The sequence below is a fragment of the Myxine glutinosa genome, chromosome 8 (assembly GCF_964187855.1).
Source record: "Myxine glutinosa chromosome 8, kmMyxGlut1.1, whole genome shotgun sequence".
NCBI lineage: Eukaryota > Metazoa > Chordata > Myxini > Myxiniformes > Myxinidae > Myxine > Myxine glutinosa.
This window is the reverse complement of record NC_136268.1, coordinates 63,175,589-63,197,559: the sequence shown is the minus strand read 5'-3', so window position 1 is coordinate 63,197,559 and position 21,971 is coordinate 63,175,589. Positions and strand designations below refer to the sequence as shown.

The window sequence follows — 21,971 nt, the reverse complement described above, 5'->3', positions numbered from 1 at the left end:
TCCCGCACCTCCCGCTCTTTAACCTCCATCACCTCTACCACTTTGTTCATTTTTCTCGTCAAGTCCTCATGTACCGTCTGACACTCTTTTTTAATTACCCCTACGTCCTTTTTCATCTCCTTCTGCGTCGATTTTAACCCCTCTATTACCGCTGTGTTCTTCTTTACCTGTTCCCCCAACTCCTTTTGTCCCACTGTCAGTTGTTCTACTCCCAGCGTCAACTCCTCTATACCACTTTGCAATTTTACAGTCCCCTTTCTCACCTCCTTCTCCATGCGCTCCTTACAGTGCCTCACCTCCTCGCGCACTCCTCCGACCTCCTCACTCACTCCTCTTCTGATCTCCTCTCCCATCACTTGCATCTCCTGCCCAGATGCCACCCTCATCTGCTCCATTTCCTCCCTGTGAGCATCCAGTTTGGTTTCTACCCCCATTCTGACCCCCTCTATCTGCTGCCCCATTTGTTTAACTTCCCTTTCCGCTTGGTCCCTCATGTCCCTCAATTTGCCTTCCATACTGTTTTCTAACCCCTCTAACCCCTTTTTCATCCCTTCCATTTGATTCTCCTGAACGGCCATTCTATTTTCTACCCCCATTAACCCATTTCTCACCTCTTTTATCCCGTTGTCTAACCCCTCAAAATTATTGTCTAACTTCTCACCGGTACGCCTCGCTTCGTCCCTCATTACCCCCATTTGGCTTCCCATTACCCCCAATTGCTCACTCTGAGCCCTCGCTTCGTCCCTCATTACCCCCATTTGGTTTTCTAATCGCTCACTCATTTGTTCCATAAGGGCCCTCATTTGCAGGAGGAAAAGGTTCGAATCCACCAGGGGCGCTGCCACGGTCGCGGGCGCGGTGACCAGCGAGGCGCCATTTTGCGCTCCCGCTACGTCGGGCGCAACGACGCTATTTTGTGCGTCTGCTACCCTCGCTGCTTCGCTCTCCTCACGTCCCTCAATTTGGTCCTGGACCGACCCTGCCTCACTCTCCTCTACCGGAACCCAGCTGTCTTGATCCGCCATAGCGCGACTTTCAAAATTCGGGTTTTTATTTCCGTAAAACAAAATCAAATTTCGCCGTTATAATTTCGAGCGCGGGAAACGCGCTCCGGATCGAATTCTACCTCCCCAACACCAATTGTTACCCTGTTGGTACAATTGGTGTTCCAAAATTTGGGCCTAATAAATTTAGTCCCAGGTTCGAATCCGACACTCCTGACACCAATTGTTACAGACACGACTTTGATGTTAGGGTGGGCCGAGCGGATTGGCCGCCGTGTCCGCACAAGTTACCCGATTATACTCGAACGTTGCCGAGTCGCGCTACGCTAAATCAATGATGGAAAAGACACAACGGCTGGGATTAAAATGACACGACACCAAGGGTTCAGTTCTCAAGACCTCCGGAGGAGGTTATATTAGGGCGGAAGGTCAGATTACAACGACAAGAGGGGCAGCATAGAAAGGCAGGCACTTAGACACACTCTTATATTAGCCCCGACAGACGACAGATAAACGGGACAAAACTGACTCACACGGGGATTGATGGCAAGGAAAGCGGGTAGTCGATGGCTCAAGGTGCACTCTTGGCTCAAGGACAGAATCGACCCGGTCCGGTCCAATGATGCGGGGAGGTCGCTCTCAGCGCTGGAAGGTCGCGACTTGTCTTCTTCAGTCGGGGGCGCATCTGACGTCACGTCCGGTAAGTCGCTGCGTATATCCGGCGGGGAGTGACACGCCCTCGGCTCGTTAGCTCCGCCCCAGATGGAATCGGCCCGTTGCTTCTCATTGGGTGCGTGCGGGGGGGTTACCGGCTCCGCCCTTGACGAGGGGCCGACAGGCAGCCCCTTCTTGGTAACCCCGTCGGCGCACATGGGTAATGGCGGCTAACCGAGCCGGAGTGAGGACGCACACTCCCCGCACGCCGCGCCGCGCCCCTCTGTTGTTGTAGTTGTTGTTGTAGTTGTAGTTGTTGTTGTTGTTGTAGTTGTTGTTTCATGGGGAAGATGGGAGGAGGTAAGGGGAGGTCCTATACTCACTACTGGTGCCATACGATCACATTCTGGTGCAACGAAGAGTCAGAATTAATGGAAACGAGTCCTTAACTGACATAGATTAAGAATAACTAGCAAGATGTCCTATAGTTGTCTACGTGAGATGCGGTGAACCTGGGCACGACATTTAATGGGGGAAAAAGGGGAAGGTCGGTTCTACAGAGTGTTATTTACAGGCAATGGGACTAGGGAATGGGGGATTGGGGATAGTTGGGGAGTATTGGGGAAATAGGGGAGTATTTACAAGCGGATATTGAGGCCAAGTCCCATATCCGCAACAATATATATATATATATAAATATACATATATATATATATATATATATATATATATATATATATATATAAATATACATATATAAATATACATATATAAATATATAAATATACATATATAAATATACATATATATATATATATATATATATATATATATATATATATATATTGTTGCGGATTTGAGAATCCTGTAATTGTTGTAAATATGCCCCTCTAGTAATTATTGTAAATACCTCCGTTTTGTGTGTAAAGGTCAAAGGTCGTCCCCTTAGTAAATCCATCGCATGCACGTAGAAAATCATATACCCTTCTAAATAGTTATTTCCTTATTATTTGTATTAGCTTAAGGCTCTGTTTCCCACTAGTTGACTCTGCATTGCACCGAATCGAATAAGATAGGATCCCTCCGACACCCCCATGGCCTCCTAAAAAGCGCCAGTACGGCGGCGTTCGCCACTACTGCTTTGGGCGGTTTTCTGCGCTGTTTTCTTAACCCCAAAACTCCATTAAGCACGCGGTCAACTCGGGGGAGAAGGGCGTGGCCGGCCCATCGTCTTCAGAAGGTGGAGCCAGGAAAGCCCCGAACGACCAACCACAAATCAGTGGGTATGGCTTGGTAGGGCATGTCATATAACCCGGGCGCGACACCCCCACCTCAGACGATTGAGGGAGCCAGATGAGCGAGGGAGCACGAAGGGAGTTTCTGTCAGGAAGGCGCTTGAGTTGGTGAAGAGAGACTTGCAACCTGCGGGAATACGAGTGAGGGAGATGCTGTTTCCAACCAGCCTTACCATGTCAAGCTTCGACGCGCTGCTGCGAACATTCTGGCGGTGTGGACCCGAGGGTGGAGAGTCGGCGATTGCTCACTCCCGGCCCAGCCGTTCTCCTGCGTCCAGCTGAACCTTCCTCCCCTTCCAGCCATTGATTCCTGCCTTCACTCCCCACTCATGTAAGTCTGATTGTCGTCTGTTTGTCTGTGTTGTCCTGGGGTTTAAGTAAGACTGTATAGATAAGCTAGAAATTGCTCTGTGTCCTTCTGCTCCTTCCATTTCCCTGTAAATTACATTTCTTTTCTTCCCTGCTTTGGTTGTGTGTGTAAATAATTCATAAATCCCTGTGTTCTTTCTTTACCCCTTTTGCTTCTTCACATTCAGTCGCTTTAGAGCAGGGGTCGGCAACCTTCGGCACTGGCACGCGGCAGCGTAATCATTGGCACACTGGCGAAAGCTGTGCCCTCTGAGCTGCATGCCAAATCACCTCTTGAACAACCATTGGCTGTTGCGTGGTCTGTCTTATTTAGTTTGATTGATGATACGGCCTCCCGCTCACATTTCCCACAGGAATTGCAGTGTAGCGGTTCAGGTTCGGTAGATGATGGCAACCCCGCTAGTGAAGAAAGCCAAAGTAAAGGTTCAGGCATTCCAGCCCTCATGGACAGAAGAGTGGCGTTTTGTTTTTCAGAAGGACCATGCTGTGTGTACTTTATGTTTTGAAAATGTTGTTTGTCGAATGTCGAGTGTTAAGCGCCATTTTGAGACAAAGCACGAGAAAACTTTCAAAGATCAGGCAGACAAGGCAGAATCCATCAAACGTGCCGTGTCCAGGTATGGGAAGCAAGCCAACACCCTCAAAATCTTTGCCACTGCTAAAAACCATGCGACTGAAGCAAGCTATCACATTGCTCATTGCATTGCAAAACGCGGAAAGCCATTCACTGATGGCAAATATATTAAGGAGGCTTTTCTCTGTAGCTCAGAGGTTCTGTTTGAAGGCTTACCAAACAAAGACAATCAAATCAAGAATTAAAGATATTCCCGTGTCAGCTAGAAGTGTTGAGCAACGCATCGAATAAATGGCAGAAAATGTCAGCGCTCAGCAAATAGCTGGGTTAAAAGATGCTGTGGTATTTAACATAGCACTTGACGAGAGCGTGGACGTGAATGACATACCACGTTTGGCAGTCATGGCAAGATACTGTGATTCAACTGTAAGAGAGGAACTCTGCTGCTTAAAGCCAATGTCGGACACAACAAAAGATGAGGACAACATAGCCAAGGTGTTTATGGAACATTTTGAGGAGCGAGGGATTGACATAAGGAAGATTTTTGCAGTGACAACAGATGGCGCTCCCGCCATGGTCGGGAAACAGAGGGGAGCTGTCAGATTAATTGAGGAAAAATTCGGTCACCCCATCATGAAACTCCACTGCATAATACACCAAGAAAACCTCTGTGCAAAGATGTCAAATTCAGATCTTAATGAGGTTATGGCTACGGTAGTAAAGGTTATTACGTTCATAGTTAAGCGATCTGCTCTGACACCCCGACAGTTCCATTCCTGCTCGAGAAAATGGACTGCACATACAAAGATATCCCTCTCCACTCAGCGGTTAGGTGGCTAAGCTGCGGAAAAGTTTTGGAGCGGTTTGACAGCTGCTCTGATGCCATCAAGGCCTTCCTGGCTGAAAAGGGCCAAAACTACCCAGAACTCGAGGACGAGAAGTGGGTTGTGAAACTTATGTTTCTCACGGATATTACGGGACACCTCAATGAGCTCAATCTCCGACTGCAAGGTGCAGGGCAAACTGTTTTGATCATGTTCGACACATGGACGGCTTTTGTCGGCAAGCTAGCAGTCTTTTCAAGTGATGTTGCTACCTCCACTTTCCGTTACTTCAGACACGTAAGGCAGCTGTCCTCGCAGCACAGCATCAGCACCGCTGAAATATGCAAATATACACAAAGAATTAAGTTAAGCACCCCCCCCGTTTTTTTACAACCTCGCACATTACAAGTTTGTTGTCGTCAAAACAGTGTAATATACCCATGCTATTGCTATATTTTCTGGAGAAGTGATATTATGGTCACATAAAAACATAACAATCATGCCATTTTCAATATTTTATTCTGAATAATTTAAGGTGAAATTTTTTGGGAATTTTAGGCATATTTTCACCTCAATTTAAGTATGGAGCTATAGGTCCATCACGGACAGTGTGGATGACGTTTATGTTTTCTAACGTACAGTCATTGTTCTGAGAAGACCTCTAGCGATCTTTGCGTCAATAACGTCAATAACGTCAATAACGTGTAATGTCAATAACGTGTAAGTGACGTCAATAACGTCAATAACGTCAATAACTAATGTCATACCAATCATTATTTGATCTCACATACCTTAGAATATATGCCAATGTATACATATACACAAAGAATATATATTAGGGGGTGCTTACCTTAATTCGTTGTGTAGGGGTGCTTAACTTAATTCTTTGTGTATACATGAGCGAGCTCGAGTCGGAGTTCACAACACGATTTGGGGACTTTCAGAAGTATGGACCCATGTTCCCTTTCTTGATCAAGCCAGACAGCTTTGATGGACACGAATTGGATTTATCTCTGGTAGACTGGTTGGATACACAGGACATGGAAATGCAGCTGATTGAGCTGAAGAGTTCAACACTGTGGGTGACTACGTTTGCAGAGCTACAGAAACGACTAGAAACCACCGCAGTGCAAGATCACGGAACCTGCATCTTCACCTGCTGGACATCCGTGCCGAAGAAGTTCAGCTGTCTCTGGAACTTTGCACTGGCTTTACTGTCAGTCTTCGGGTCAACGTACCTCTGTGAGCAGATATTCTCACACATGAAGAACGTGCTCAGCCCCTCCCACAGTCGTTTGACAACCGACCACTCCAAAGCATGTGTGCAACTTAAAGTGACGAACTACAACCCCCAGATAATGGAGATCAGCAAAGGAAAGCAGGGCCAGGGATCACACTGACTGGTAGGCATCTGTTTATTTGTAGTACACATGTGTTTGCATATGTAGCTGTTTGTCCATCTGGTTTTTTCCAACTCCTATGTGGATGTTTTCATGAGGATGACAGCATTCTTGTATAGTACTGGTATTTCTGTTTGATACACTTTATTCTTCCTTTTTGACATTTGTTCCCAATGCAATACTTTGTAAATGAGTTACTGAAAGCAGTGTTTTGAAATGGGGTCCGTGCATGTAATTTGTAACCTCATTGGGGACAAATTTTACAATGATAAAATGATCATTACAATGTCCTGATTATGAGAGATAAATGTTTCTTTAAAATGTTGTTGCTATGCATGTAGCTTATATGGATGGAATAAAACACCATGTCTGTTGGAAATATTTTTTTGATGTGGTGTCATAATGAAACTTAATGTTAAACTTAATGTTGATATGGCACACGAATTAACAAGAACATTTCAAACTGGCACTTCATGTCAAAAAGGTTGCCGACCCCTGCTTTAGAGGTTTCCACATTGAACACCTGTGGCACGATTTGGCCAACGTTTCAGGATCGGGTGTAGTATTGTTAATGGATCGAGCCGCGGCTGCTAATCCGCTTGGCAAATAACATCTTGTCCGCGGTCTCGAACGAGGTTGCTCACCTGCCTCTCGGGAGGGAGCTGGGCAGCTTCAGGACTCATGTCGGTCAGTCGCAGACAAGGGGACTAATCCCCCTTGGTAAGGGGAAAAGGGGCCGACGTTGAGATCCGCAACAATATATACAGACTTGGCATTTAATATGGAATATTTTTTTTGTGGGGGTGAACTTACTTTTCAAGATGACTTAGAACCAAAAGTTCATTGGAATTATGTTGAAATTATTCTAGATTTTGTTCATTTGACCTTTAAAAGAAACAAAAACCACATTTGACATTTCAAAGCAAATAAATTGATCCTTGAAAGTGATGTGAACTGATATCGAACTCAATTCACGGACAGTACTGTGTTAAACTTCTGTACGTTTTCCAGAAGTATCTCTTTATTTTGCACATTAGCCAAAAATAATTTCAAAAAAAAACAAAAGCTAAATTATGACTGGGATTACGGACAGTAAAATTACAGTTCAGTACTTCGTGTAACCCCCACGAGCATTCAGGAGAGCACGTACACGTCGAGGCATGCTGTTCACGAGATTTGCCAAGGTTTGGACAGGAATCGCTTGCCATGCAGTGACAATAGTCTGCTGCAATTCATGCACAGAGGTAGGCTGCTGGTCCAAGTTGTCGATTTGACGCATTAATTCTGCCCACAAGTTCTCTATCGGATTCATATCCGGGGACATGGCAGGCCACTCCATATGCTCTACACCACGGTCAGCAAGAAAGTGTTGGATCATGCGAGCACGATGAGGCCATGCATTGTCATCTTGGAAGACAAAGTTTCCTCGAAAGGCTGCACGAACAAATGGAAGCAATGTTTCTTCCAGAATGACCCTGTACACTTGAACTGGTTCAGGTTTCCATTCAGAACAACCAGGTCAGTTTTGCCCCCTGCATGAAAAGCAGCCCAAACGGTCACCCCACCACCTCCAGCTTGGATTCTTGGCACTATACAATCTTCGTTGTGGGCTTCATGCACTTGTCTGTGCACTCGGGTGCGGCCATCTTGACGATAGACCAGAAATCTAGACTCGTCACTGAAGGTCACGTGATTCCAGTGTCCTGGCTGCCATTGACGGTGCTCTCTGGCCCACTGCAATCGGCGCTGGCTGTGTTGTCTGGTCAGGCGTGGCTTTCTCAGGGGACGCCTGGCACGAAAGCCTCCTTGAACCAGTCGTTGGTTGACTACCCTTCTGGATACAGGCACATTTGTCAGTTGCTGCCACTCAGCCCTAAGCCGATTAGCTGACTTGGTACGGCCATTGCAGACTAACCGGTGCAGCTGGCGATCATCTCTCCTTGTGGTTCGGCGTGGACGTCCTGGCCTCGGTATTGGAGTAGGGACACCCCTCTGAGCATTTCGTTTCAGGATATTTGACACCTGACCTTGAGTGATGCCATACTGCCGAGCAATAGCACGCTGTTTCATGCCAGAATTTCGTAAAGCCACCACTACATGACAAACAGCATTGTCAAGTTGACGGACCATCTCCAGAGGAAGCGGCAATAACTTTTGTAGACGTGCAGCAGTTGTTTTCCACTAATTCAGAACGCAACAACCCTTGTATACCCGACTGTGAAGCCAATCATCAAATGTACCTGTCCTTACATTTTGTCACGCCACCTGTGATATAATCCTGTTATTGACTTCTTGCTGCAAAAGACAATCAGTGACATGGTTCTTTCAACAAAGACATCACCGAAGGGTAAAAGAAACTCACCAGATTGATATACTGAGTTCAGAAAGTAAACCCGTCAAGAAAAAAAAAAAATTCCATATTAAATGCCAAGTCTGTATATATATATATATATATCAGATTATCAACTCTAAAGCTATTAGTTCAGTTGTCAGAACATCTAAAATCGATATTGTACTAATGCAGCATTTTACCAAATGTATTCGTAGCCTTTTCCTCCTATCCTTCTCCTCTTGTGCAATCAACACCTCTTCATTTGGGCTCAGCCTCAAGTTGCCTGCAGGTGCCATATCATGATATCCAACCTGCATACAGCTTCTCACACACAAAAGCAAAAAAAAAAAAAAAAAAGGTGGATAAAGATGAGTGGTACACATGGCAATTCTAAATAAACAAATTTTACAAATAACCTGAACTGCAGTCTTGACGATTTATTTATTTTCAATCCATGATACAGTATGCTCAAAATTATCCTCATCCTCAATTATCCGCTATTTGGACAAACGATTTTGCAAGATGCAATTATAAAATGTATTCAACATAAACTAGAAATTGTAGAATTCTTAATGCAAACTACTTGAGAGGTAAAAGCACCGACAATATTGAGGAAAAAATAAATAAATTGCAACCAAATGGAGTAGAAATCATTACAATGTCCTTGTTACCTCCGCCACCAAAGGTGGATGGAGGTTATGTTTTCACCCCTGTCTGTCCGTTTGTGAACAAAATATCTCAAAAAGTTGTGGACGGATTCGGACGAAGTTTGGCAGAGATGTAGCGTATGTGACAAGGACGAAATGATTAGATTTTGTTGAAGATCCGGATTCGGATCCGGCTAGTAGAAGTTTTAAAGTGCTTCTTCACCATTCGGAGATGGGGCCAAAAACGATACATAGCGGGATATATCAAAATGTTATGGATGGATTTCGATGAAACTTGTTGGACAGGTTGTGTGTGTGACAAGGAAGAATAGATTCAATTTCGGTGAAGTTCCGGTTGCGGATCCAGCTAGTAGAAGTTTTTAAGTGATTTGTCACCATTGAGTGATATGGCCAATCAGGCGGAGGTATGCTCTCTACTGAGTACCTTTCTAGTTACCACGAATATCATAAATCTTTAGCGTTGTCCTGGTTAACGTTGTTTCATTATAACGTCTATAATAATTACATACCAAGGCTTCAACGAACGTCGTGATTATTTACCCATAACTCATTATTACATCATAGAGATAAATTTATTTTGTATGACATAAATTGACTAATTTAATGTCGTTTCACTTCACATGGCGATTTTCAAGAATGTAACCACGCCGTTAACCGAGGACCAAGTGTACTTCAGGTTGATTTCAGAAGCTTCTCCAGATGACATGCAACGCCATGCATCTCAAAATACTATCGTGTCCCCGGAGTTAAGACCCCTGGGTGATGGATGACCGAAACGAGCTTCAATTCCGAGGAATATTTCAAACTTGACGGGATTATCTTTTCGCTGCGGGAAAGGCCCGAAGCCTTATCTGATCGTATGGCCAGCCGACACGGGGTTTTTATTACTCGACCCACAAACACAAATGCAATTTGCGTCGGGACAAGACAACACACACACACACACACACACACACACACACACACACACACACACACACACACACACACACACACACACACACACACACACACACACACACCATAATACAAGAATGAAATGCAAAAAGAAAGGATTTAATGAAAATAATCGTGGAAATAAAATGAATGGTGAGGTAAATCTATAATCCTACTGTGAGACGTCTCCACTCAGACTCATATAGACAAGGGGAAAACAAAAGTAAAAATAAATAATGGCTTTTATTATTATAGTGCCGGCTTTTAGCTCTCTCCAAGAGGTTGTTGAAAGAAATGGCAGTTCAAGGTGGCCCAAAGCCGCTCACGTGGGAACCACTCCAACAATGGCACTGAGTCCCTCTCCACAGCGCCACGTACGTGAGGTGCCAAGAGCCCCATATACTGTCGCTCCCACCTTCTTCTCACAGGCCACTAAGGCTAACACCGCTCTTTCTCAGCACCAGCGCCCCGAACCAGAAACAGCTGCAGCCGAGCAACCCAAAAAGACCAAGAGCCAAAAGACCAGGCATCCGCTCACCAAAAAACACAGAACCAAGAGAGAGAGAGCGAGAGCGAGAGCGAGAGCGAGAGAGAGAGAGAGAGAGAGAGAGAGAGAGAGAGAGAGAGAGAGAGAGAGAGAGAGAGAGAGAGAGAGAGAGAGAGAGAGAAAGAGAGAGAGAGAGAGAGACCGAGAGAGGGGGAAACGCACCCTCCCCTCTTCTCTTCTCGCTGACGTCACACTCGAACCAATCCCCATGCCCCACCAATTCAGTCCATGGCTATGACCAATCGTTCCCTTTGGGCGGGGCCTCATGGCCTTTCTTGATGCCCATCGAGAATGTTCGGGAGCGAGGTTCCCTTGCCGATCGGCAAATGTGTTGAGTTTCTGTCAGGCTTGTCGGTGTGGTTGTGGCTCTGAGCCGATTGCATGGCTGGGTGAGTGAATTTTATAAGAACAGAGGGAAAATTACAGGAGGCGTTACACATTGGGGATTATTAACCATAAGCCCTATTTAACTAGCACAAACCACCCTCCTTATGGCAACATGCAAATGCTCTTATCCACACAGTCGGCCTACTTAATACAGAGATTCTTCTTCTTCACGGCATACGGTCCATTCTGAACCATACATTCCTGACTTTACTAAGGTATTCCATCTCCTACCCACCACAAACGTAACAATACTCTTGGCCCCATTTTGTTCGGATATCCAGATTTGATTGACAATACTAACATTGGCATTATGCCCTTTACTTGTCATTCATTAAATAATTTTGGCTGCATACTTCCCAACCCCGTGATAAGAAAAATGAGCATGACATGACATACCCAGACTCATCAATGGTGAAATGGTCGGAGCATCCGCTCTGAGCCTGAGAAGTCGATGGTTCAAACCGTAGCCAAGTCATGCTAAAGACTAAAAATGGTGTGTGCTGCTTCTTTGCTTTACACACCATTTTAAAAGGATAGAGCACAGACAAACAGCCATAGGTTGGCAACCATTGTGCAGGCTTGTTGGGCCTAATGGTCTGCTCTTGGATTGAAGTTCCTTGTAAAGGAACTCATTATTAGACCAAAATGTCTGGCTATTCTTACTTCAAGCTCCGAAATCTCGACACATGCTGCATTTATAAATCCTCCAATTGACACCCACGACTCGATGCAAGTGTGTATCATTCAACGCTTTCAACGTTGGTCGAGTGATATGCTCATGGCATTTGTCAAATTCAGCCAACTCATTCCACCTATTCATAAATGGCTTATTCAATTTATGAATATGTGAAATGAGTTGGATTTTATATATTTTTTTATTAGTCCCCTACCGGTGTACACCGGAAGGGACTATAGGTTTGCACGCCGTCCCTCTGTCCGTCAGTCAGTCTGTCCGACTGTCAGTCAGTCAGTCAGTCCGTCAGTCCGTCACGCAAAGAACAGTTTTCCGGACTTTTTTTCTAAACTCTTTATGCTAATGATGTCAAACTTGGCACATGGTTTCCTCATGATAAGTTACAGATCGAGTTCGAACTTCACGACGTTTCGATCATTTTTGACAAAGTTAGGGCACTTTGATCTTTGGGAATTCTGATAATTTTGATGATCCTTAACTCAGTGCCATTTTAAGTTTTAATTTCCTTTAAAAAACAATTTCTCTGCAATAATAGGACCGATTGAGATCAAATTTTCACCATAGGAGGGACTCGGTCTGCAGAATATTTTAATGGTATTTATCATGTCACAGGTCACGTGGTTCGGCCGCCATATTGTTTTTCGTGAAAACACGAAAACCACTTTTTCTCTGCAACGGCTGAACAGATCGAGGCCAAACTTTGCAGGCAGAATCGCATACCCATGATGAACAAAAAAGTCAGCAAGCATGACGTCATGTGTCACATGGTTTCAGAGTTATGACGTTCTTAAGCATGAACCTTTAAAACCGAGCCTCTCCCTCATTTGTGATCCAATCGAGGGGAAACGTCACAGATCTGTTCAGCATGTCAGTCTACTAAAATGTCCTTTTGGAATTTGCGATAGGGCACGTGGTTTGGCAAATATCGTTAATTAAACGAAAAAAAATATTTTTTTAAAATGGATATCTCTTGTTTATTCTGGAGTTTTCCTCAAGCCGCACCGCGCGCCCTCAGCCTCGTCTGTAAACGTCAAAAGCGTGACACAGCGCGTGCTTTCGGGAGGGGCGGAGCTAAGCCGAGCAACATATATATGAGGTGTGTTCAAAAAGTATCCGACCTTTGTTCATAAAAAATACTCGTATCCAGATACAACAAACTTACACTAATCTCCTTCAAAGTAGTCCCCTTGGGCTGCCACACACTTCTCCCAACGGTTCTGCCACTGTCGGAAGCAGCGCTGGAACGCCTCTTTTGGGATGGCGCGCAGCTGGTCCGTCGCATTCCGCATGGTCTTCTCTGGACTGAAATCTGGTCCCTTTCAGGGGCATTTTCAGCTTGGAGAAAAGCCAGAAGTCACACGGAGCCATGTCGGGAGAGTAGGGAGCCTGACGAAGCACACAGGTGTGTTGTGTTTGGCCAAGAAACTCTGTATCAAATGTGAAGAATGGGCGGGTGCGTTATCGTGATGGAGCTGCCATTTGCCCGCTGCCCACAGGTCCGGCCGTTTGCGTCGCACAGCGTCACGAATGCGACGCAGAACCTCTTGGTAATACTCCTTGGTGATGGTTGTGCCGTGTGGTGCGTACTCGTGATGAACCACGCCACTGGAGTTGAAGAAGACGGTCAGCATGACTTTGACATTGCTGCGGACCTGCCTTGCTTTTTTTGGCCTCGGGGATGTTGGATGCTTCCATTGTGATGACTGCAACTTGGTTTCTGGGTCGTACCCATAAACCCAGGACTCATCGCCAGCGATCACTGTGTTGAGGAAGCTGGGATCGCTGTTCACAGTCTCCAGCATGTCCTGTGCGATCTCCAAACGGAGTTGCTTCTGCTCAATCGTTAGCAGCTTTGGTACGAACTTCGCTGAGATTCTCCTGAAGCCCAAATCCTCCTTCATAATGGAATGAACGGATCCAATGCTGACGCCCACCTCGTCTGCAAGTTCTCTGATCGTGATTCGATGATCCTGCATCACCAGGGTCCTCAATTGGTCAATGACGATCTCATTTCGGGATGTTGAGGGCCTACCCGAACGTGCTTCACTCTCCACTGATGTGCGGCCATCTTTGAAGCGGTTGTACCACTCCTTCATCTGTGTGGTGCTCATTGCTTCGTCCCCGAAGGCCTGTTGAATCTTGCGGATCGTTTCCACTTGGGAATCGCCAAGCTTTACACAAAATTTGATGCAGTAGCATTGTTCAAGTTTTTCCGTCATTTTGTCAAAAACGAAAATCCGACGGCGCTCACTTACACTTCCTCACTCATCGGCGGTCTGCCGTCGAATGACAGCTTCTGCAGGTGGGAAAAAATTCACGCGTGCGCATTAGGATCGCCTACATACGTGCACCAATCAATGCCTCCCTAGCTTCATTTGTTTACGCACGACAAATTAAGGTCGCATACTTCTTGAACACACCTAGTATACACATCGATCATTGATCGTGAACCTGAAAATATAATAAATTACTGATATTTAGCGACTCGAAAGGTTCTTCCTCAACAACTTATTTTCTCGTGCTTCTGCTGACCTGTCTGTGAGGTGTATAAATCGAAGTCCCGAGTGTGAATCACAGGTGAGCCCGTCCTGAGGTAATTAGCGATTGGGAACGATTCAGAACCTGTGGGTATTGGTATACAACCTCAAATTGCTGGTTGCTTGAAGCCCACCCTGGCATTCCACCTGCCAGTCCTAGCGGGAATCCCCCCGGCCGGCCTCCGACGGGAGGCTGCTACCCTCGCCCTGACAAGGAATGCCCAGAAACACGACTGGCACATCCTGCACAACACCACAACGATAGTGGCGCCTCCAAGCAGACTCAAGTACCGCCATCCCTACAACAAGGCGGCACAAGAGATGCTCAGTTCTATCCCTGAGGACCTGTCTAGAAGCGCATGGCTGGCGGCATCTTGGAAGAAGATGTGGGAAACGGCCGGGCCCACCCGCATCCACCGCTACATCTGGGATCCAGGAGGTGGTGTCGTAGGAGAAGATCTACCATGCCTGCAATGGACCTTGCTGAACCATCTACGTACGGGGGTCGGCCGCTTCAAATCATCGCTGAAGATGTGGGGCCTGGCAGACAGCGCCACGTGCGAGTGCAGCGAGCCTGAGCAGACTGCCGAACATACAATTACCACCTGCCCCCTATACAGACCACCTTCAGAAGCCGGCCTCTTCGACGCAGGACCAGAGATTGGCTACAGGGCATGTAGGGCATGGGATTAGATTAGCCAGGGCATGGCTACACGACACTGAGCTGGCCATCTGATGATACTCGAAAGAAGAAGAAGAACCTGTGGGTAAATAACCATTGATAATTTCCCCAACAGTTTTCCGGACGACAGACTGCTGGTAGGGGACATGTATTGCAGCGCAATACTCAGAATACTTGTTTTATTTATTTTACAATTTTAACAATTTTTATTTTATTTTTACAATTTTTTATTTTTATATTTTTTCTTTTACAACCTTAATTTTTCTGCATCATTAAATCCATATTCCATCATTAAAGATACAGTAAAACCAATTATTACAAATCAATGTTCGACGCAAATTGCAAACCTCTTTTTTTATGTTGAACAAACTCTGAAATCATAAGAATACAAACTTCTCTTCCTTTGAAGTGCACAGCAGCATTGCTTGATTGCTTTGCTACCTCTAATTCATAAGAAAATCGCCAACATTCAAAAGTACAAATTTGTTTGATTCTTGAATTATTTAATTATCAGAGTTTTCACTACTTTCTTTGGATTAATAATTACTAAACTCAACTCAACCACGATTCATTAATTTCATTAAATTCATTTAATAAACTCAACCACTATTCCTTCATAAATACCAGCTCTTCTTCCTGTTACCACTAATACCATGAATCTATCAAAGACAAAAGTAACTGTCAGAGGCTCCTAAAAAATAAATTAATAATAATAAATAAAGTCAATATGCGATTTTCAAAATGACATAATTTGCCCCAGAATGCTCGGTGTGCATACATAGAAACCCAAGGGAACTTGTGTGTTCGGGGAGAAAGAAAGTACTGTATATAACGTGTCTGAGATAAGGATTGTTATTTAAAATGGCTCAAAAAGCCCAAGAATAAATCAAAAATACTTGGAAAAGTACCTGAGAGAAAGGGCTGTGCCTCTGCACAACAAAAGACCTGAAAAACTTTCGCAGCTCACCGAATGAGCACGTACTCGCACAACAAAATTCCGACCATGTGGGTCAGTGCAAGGCCCGAGTGGACGGGCATTTGCAACACAAACCCCAGATGAATCTCTACCGGTGAATGGACTGCGTATCTGTATTAAGTGCTTCTGAACACCGATGGCAAGGACATATGGCAAGGCTTGTGAATGTACAGGGTGAGCTTAAAATGATGATATTTACAATTAATCATGTTGGGAGAGGGTTTGTGCCATGGCGGTGCTATATTGGAGCTGTGAGGGCTGTTATAAATATATTCTTTGTTTGGTTCAGGGGCCACAAGAGGAACTCGAAGGGCACTCCATAGAGCACGTACCTCCGCCAGGCAACTGATAGGCTGAATCTGGATCCGGACCTGAACCAAAATCTAATTGGCTTGTTCTTGTCACCTCACCAACTCATCCACCTAGTTTTGTCATAACTCGTCCACAACCTTTCGAGATATGCAATACAGTACAGTATATAGTTTTTGGCCCCATCTCTCAATGGTGAAGAATCATTTAAGAAATTTAAAGTAAAACTCGTATCCAGATCCACATCCGCAACCAGAGCACAGAGGCAAAGCTCTTCAATGACATCCCTCAGAACTCTGATCTGAGTATGGTTACAGTGGCTGGCAGGATGGCCGAAAGGTGTGCACACTTCATCTTAGCTGTTGCCTGGGTTAGAATCCCGACCCAGCTATAAACTGTCATCTCGGTGTTTCACAGACAAGGTGAATCAGTGTGTGTTTTTTTTTTTTCTTTCTTGAATACTGAATCGAGGCTCGTGGAAGAGCTAACATTTATTTCACAAACAAATCAACCAGACAAACAAAATATATAAAAAGAGGGAGCGGAAGACAAGATGGGGAGAGAAGGGGAAGCACACAAACACAACATTTAAGAGCAGGGAGATGTGTGGGAGGGAGAGGGCTTGGGGGGTGGGCGCATGGGAAGGGCGGGGGGGGGGGTGGGAGATTTATAAAACACAAGGACACCAAGGACTTCCAGGCAAGAAGTTGGTATTTCAAAAAGGTGGATTTGGGGTGAAATTAGCGGGGGTAGAAAAGATCAAGGTTTTGGATGGGGGAAGATAAGAGATGGTGGTGAACAGCTGTTTTAAAGACCTGGAGGGTGGAGTGGGATTGAAGAGAGTGAGGGAGTTTGTTCCAGAGGCGGGAGAAAAGAGGAATGAAGGAGTGAAGGTGGACAGAGAGTCTTGATTTTGGCAGTTTAACCATAAGAGGGTTGCAGGCAGATCTTGTGCGACCTGTAGGAATATTTGGGGGACAGAGCCCAGAGAGAGCTGGCGGGGCAAGGCCAGAGAGGAGTCGGTGGAAGACCGTCAGATGCTGTCCGTCAGATGGACATTAAACTGGACATTCCCTCTGGTGGAATTAGATGGTGAATTAGACACAAAGATCCCACGACGTCCTATGCAAAGAGTAATCGAGCCATCGCCGGCATCCTGAACAAATTCCTGCCATGAATACTGCTGCCACCCAGTGCAACCTTTCCCATGGGGTTGCTATGGCAACACTGAGTTTGCCTTCAGGCAGAGTACCAGAATAGGATAGATGGCGACAGCCTCCAGTACCGATTGTGCTCGACTTGTCAGAGGCTTTGACAAATCATACATCTCATATCAATTATTTATTTCCGCTTCGATATATTATTGGTATACAAAACGGTTCTGCTCCAGATTGGTTTAAATGCATCTCGTCTGTACATCTGCGAGATCTCTGACCATTTTTCTCGAAATCCCATGGCAAATGTGTCTTTGTGAGAAGCTTTAACTACTCAGACTGTACAACCATTCGTTTGATGAACATGCAGCACATCTCAGGTCGATGCAGCGAAGGTACAACACAGTGCAACATATACACATACACACACAAACAAATACTGACACACACACAAACAAATACCGACACACACACAAACAAATACTCACACACACACACAAATAATGCCACACACACAAATACTGACACACACACAAATACTGACACACACACACACACACACACACACACACACACACACACACACACACACAAACAAATACTGACACACACACACACACACACAAACAAATACTGACACACACACAAACAAATACTGACACACACACACAAATACTGACACACACACAAACAAATACTGACACACGCACACGCACACACACACACACACGCACACACAAACAAATACTTACACACACACACACACGCAAATACTGACACACACACACACACTATATTAATATTATGGTAACATTCACCGAACACTATATATAAACACATGATAAGATAGCTGGACCATAGCTGTACAAACAACTGTATGAACTACACATAAAGGGAAGCGATTTCGTTAAAATCAGGAATTAGTAAACCAAACCTCGTCCGTACCGTATCTTGCACACCGGAAGATAAACTCAGCGTGAACACGGGCACCAAACGGTCCGATTTCACAGAACAAAAAATGTTCGTCATAATCATGTAAGGTACGTTTTTAAAACAACACCGAAACAAATACAGTGTTTCTTGCAAAAGGAAATGAAAACATCATTCGAAATTTCCAGATAACGATGCAGGTTGAGGAGAGACAACAGCCAAGCTTAATAAGACTGCGCCTATACATTCCCACGAAAGGCAGCGATGTTAAACACTGTACGAGGCTATTTGAGCCACCGCACCTACACTGAGTGGAGGTGGGGAAAGGGAGCAGCGAGGACGGTTTGTCTTTTAGAGTTTCACATGTTTAGAAAATAGCAGTTATGTCATTGGAAACTGCCAGGAATGAGTTGTGGCTCGGTTGAGGCAAGATTTAAGAGTCAGTCACAGAGCCATGTAATAAGTACTTCATGTTAAAGCAATTATTCTCTTCTGATGGCCGATGTAACATACTCTGTCACAGAGTGTTGGTGCCTCCGAAGCAGCTTCCTGAGCAGAAGTTATATTAGGTGGTTTGCCGTTGCCTTCCCAGGAACTCCGTACCCAATTGTTCAGGCTGGAATTTAGCCATGATGCCGGCGATAACTCGCCTACTCTTCGCGAAGGACTCTTTAACGTCCATCAACTAATGACAGCAGCCTGGTCGCCCAGTTTAACCTCTGCAGACACATCGATAAATCATTCTAGCTGTTGCGTGTTGCCACTAGGTCTTGTAGATCTGGCAACTGGCATTACCGTATATCGGTACGTCATATCCTGTTCCATTATTATTTCATTATTAAACTTGGCTTCGATCCCATGTGCTCGTGCGATCATTACGTGGTCGCAGCGGTAGCCGGGAAGATTGATTGGTTGATAGTTGTTTTTTTGAAGAACATTGAAAATGATCGCAGAGAGTGCACTGCACGCCCAGTGTCTTAAGAATTCAAGCAAGCACTCCATTTGAAACCGTTAATAAGGAACGGGTGGCATGCCACTTCACAGTTATATCAGAACCAGCCGATTCGTCACACGGTCACGGATTGTCGATTCGTCACACTGTCACGGATTGTTTAACAATATGGGGCCGTTGAAAAATTACGTAACGCTATTTTTTTTAGGGAGATGCATGCGAGCTTGATTAAACCTTACTGATAATTTAACACTCAACCCAAACAAAGAAAATGGAAATCTGGCGCAATGGAGCTATACAGTGCATATAACGAGCAGAGTCCTACAGGCCAAATGTGTTCAGCCCACCAGAAAACCAAGATGGCAGCCATATCATTGTCAGGGTGTTATGGTGGGTGGAGTCGAGCGCCAGATGTGGGCGTGGACCGGCAGCTGTCCGACCAATGCCTGCACATTTCAAAAATCGACCCCCAACAAGAACTCCAAATACAACAACAGCCACGTGGAGCTCTTGTAGACCTGCAACATGTCACCAGTAAAAAGCCTTGTGTTCGTTTAACGGTTAAGGTGGCTGGCTTGTGATCTCAGGATCCTGAGTTTGAGCCCTTGTCGTGCCGTTCTAAACAACACCGGGTGGGTTGACTCAGCCTTTTATCCTTCCAAGGTTGGCAAAATGGGTACCAGCTTACTGGGATGAATACCTTAATGTCTTGTGACTTCTAGATCCTGCTTTATAAATGTGTGAGTGACCGGGCTCTAAGTTTTGTCGCAAAAGCTATAAGAAAAGTCTCGTGGGCTCAGGGGGAAATTATTCCTGGAGAATTATAACTGATCAGTGCGTTTGCTTCTTGTTTCCCCCTCCTTCATTTATTTAATAAATCCTGTTTTCCCCCACTAGTGTGAAGGCCTGGTACACAGATTGAATTGGAAACTGTAATCAACGACGTGGGATAGACCTCAGCTGTTATACAATTGGTAGGAAAAACCCTCTTTAGGTTTAAAACGCAGAGGTTTATCCTGGTTATCGCTCGGCCCTCATCGTTTTAGGTGGACTGTAGACGACAGATCTCGTTGTTTCTGCATGTTGGAAACCGAAGTAAATATCTGTTCAGCTTTCCAGTGGAGGGTGTACGGCCCCAAGGACCCTCCGTCGCTAAATTGGTGACTGACCGGGTGAAATATTTGACCTCGAGCCCTCCCACGGTTGACCGTTACAATATTTTAGTCATGGCTAGTAATCACCCCTCTCGCCAACCGGGGTCCGTAAACCATTCCTATTGTGCCACACTTCCAGGCGAAAATCGTAAGCTGTCCCCACACTCTCACGGGGAGAGGACCGGAGAAATATTTTGTGCCCATGACCTGACCCTAGCTATCAAGTATGCAAAATTTGGTGGATATTGGCCCAGTCGTTTTCAATTCCATAATTATCAGACACACAGAGAATTGCTTTGTGACCCCATCCCCACACAGCCACAGTGGGAGATGGAGTTTTGCAATCATGTGTATAGAGCTGTAACTTTTTTTTTACCATTTGAGGATTTGTCATCAAATTTTGAACAAAGCTTTATCATGAGACGATGGAAAAGAAAAATTAATAATTTGGTCAATAGGTCAGAGTTCAGCATCATATAAAATCGTCAATTTTCATCCAATTAACAAATGAAATTTTAAGAATTTGCATATTGGGTCACCAATTTGGTTCACCAATCAAGTACTAGAAGCCGATTGTTTTTTGGGGGGTTTTTTTTAGATCAAAAGGGCAAAGGTTGCATGAAATCATCAATTTTCATCTGATAGACTTAAAATTTGAGCAGGGCTTATATGTGGGGTCACTGAAGCCTATTGCCTTTTAGGGAAAAAGGTCATGGTCGCCTAAAATCACCAATTTTTTTATTTTAGCTGTTTTCATCGTGTTTAGCGTACGGAAGAAGTCTGAACACAAAGCGGACATGGACAGGCGTTGCATTTTCAGATGCTTTCGAGTTTTATAGAGTAAGATGCGGAAGCCCCACAGAAGCAAGGCATATTCTTTTACACTGCGTAAAGTACGGAAGGCCAGCGATTTTTTTCCTACTTTGGAATCGGCGAATGCCAAGCAGCTGTTGATACCTGCACATTTCAGTTCCCTACAGAGTCTACTTCTGAACCCCTTTCAGCTTCCTCATTGGCTTGGTGAATCATTACCCAATTCGTATCTGCACTGAGAGAGCGAGTACAGCACTGCAAATTCAGAGTGCTGCAGGACGAGTTAGCGTTTCATCACAAGCATCTCAACAGCACCATCACTGGATAGCACAGCACTCGTGCGTGTACAAAATGCACAACATTTCAAGGTCATTGGAATCTCCTGTGATGAAACTGCGTTGAGAGAGAGAAAGGCCCTCAAAATCAGCTTCATCACGGGAGATACCAATGATTTTGAATGCTTCGGTTTCAACCACGTGAAGCCGAGCTAGGTGTGAGGCAGGAGCACCAGTCCAGAGGGGAGTGCAGTATTGCATTGAGCTGCAGGAGAAAGCTTTGTATGTGGTGAGGAGCTCAGAAGTGCCTAGAAAGGACTTTGCACGACGGAGGATGCCCAGGCGGCAACTGGCTTTGGAGGCCAGCTTGGAAATGTGGTTTTCCGATAACAGATCATGGCAGATCGTGAGACCCAAAAGCTTGAGTGACAGAACTTCTTCAAGAGGATTGTTCAGAAAGTAGATGGGAGGGTTGTCCAGACGGTCTTTTCGGAGAGACATAGTG

At 45.1% G+C, this 21,971-nt stretch overlaps 1 protein-coding gene across 4 annotated transcripts in view; it reads right to left on the bottom strand.

Moving 5' to 3' along the window:
• CEP295 (centrosomal protein 295) overlaps window positions 1-18,386 on the bottom strand; it is a 115,018-nt gene extending 96,632 nt beyond the window's left edge. The window contains exons 1-2 of one of the 4 annotated variants that reach the window (XM_068124560.2): window positions 18,277-18,386; window positions 8,653-8,773 (exon numbers count right to left, since the gene is read on the bottom strand). In XM_068124560.2, coding sequence (XP_067980661.2) covers window positions 8,653-8,773; window positions 18,277-18,377 — 222 coding nt within the window. In that variant the 5' untranslated portion in view covers window positions 18,378-18,386. Of the gene's footprint in view, window positions 1-8,652; window positions 8,777-18,276 lie in introns of all 4 variants that reach the window. The other 3 variants (XM_078783333.1, XM_078783335.1, XM_078783334.1) reach the window with 3 other exon arrangements.
• Between the last annotated feature and the right edge of the window lie 3,585 nt (window positions 18,387-21,971).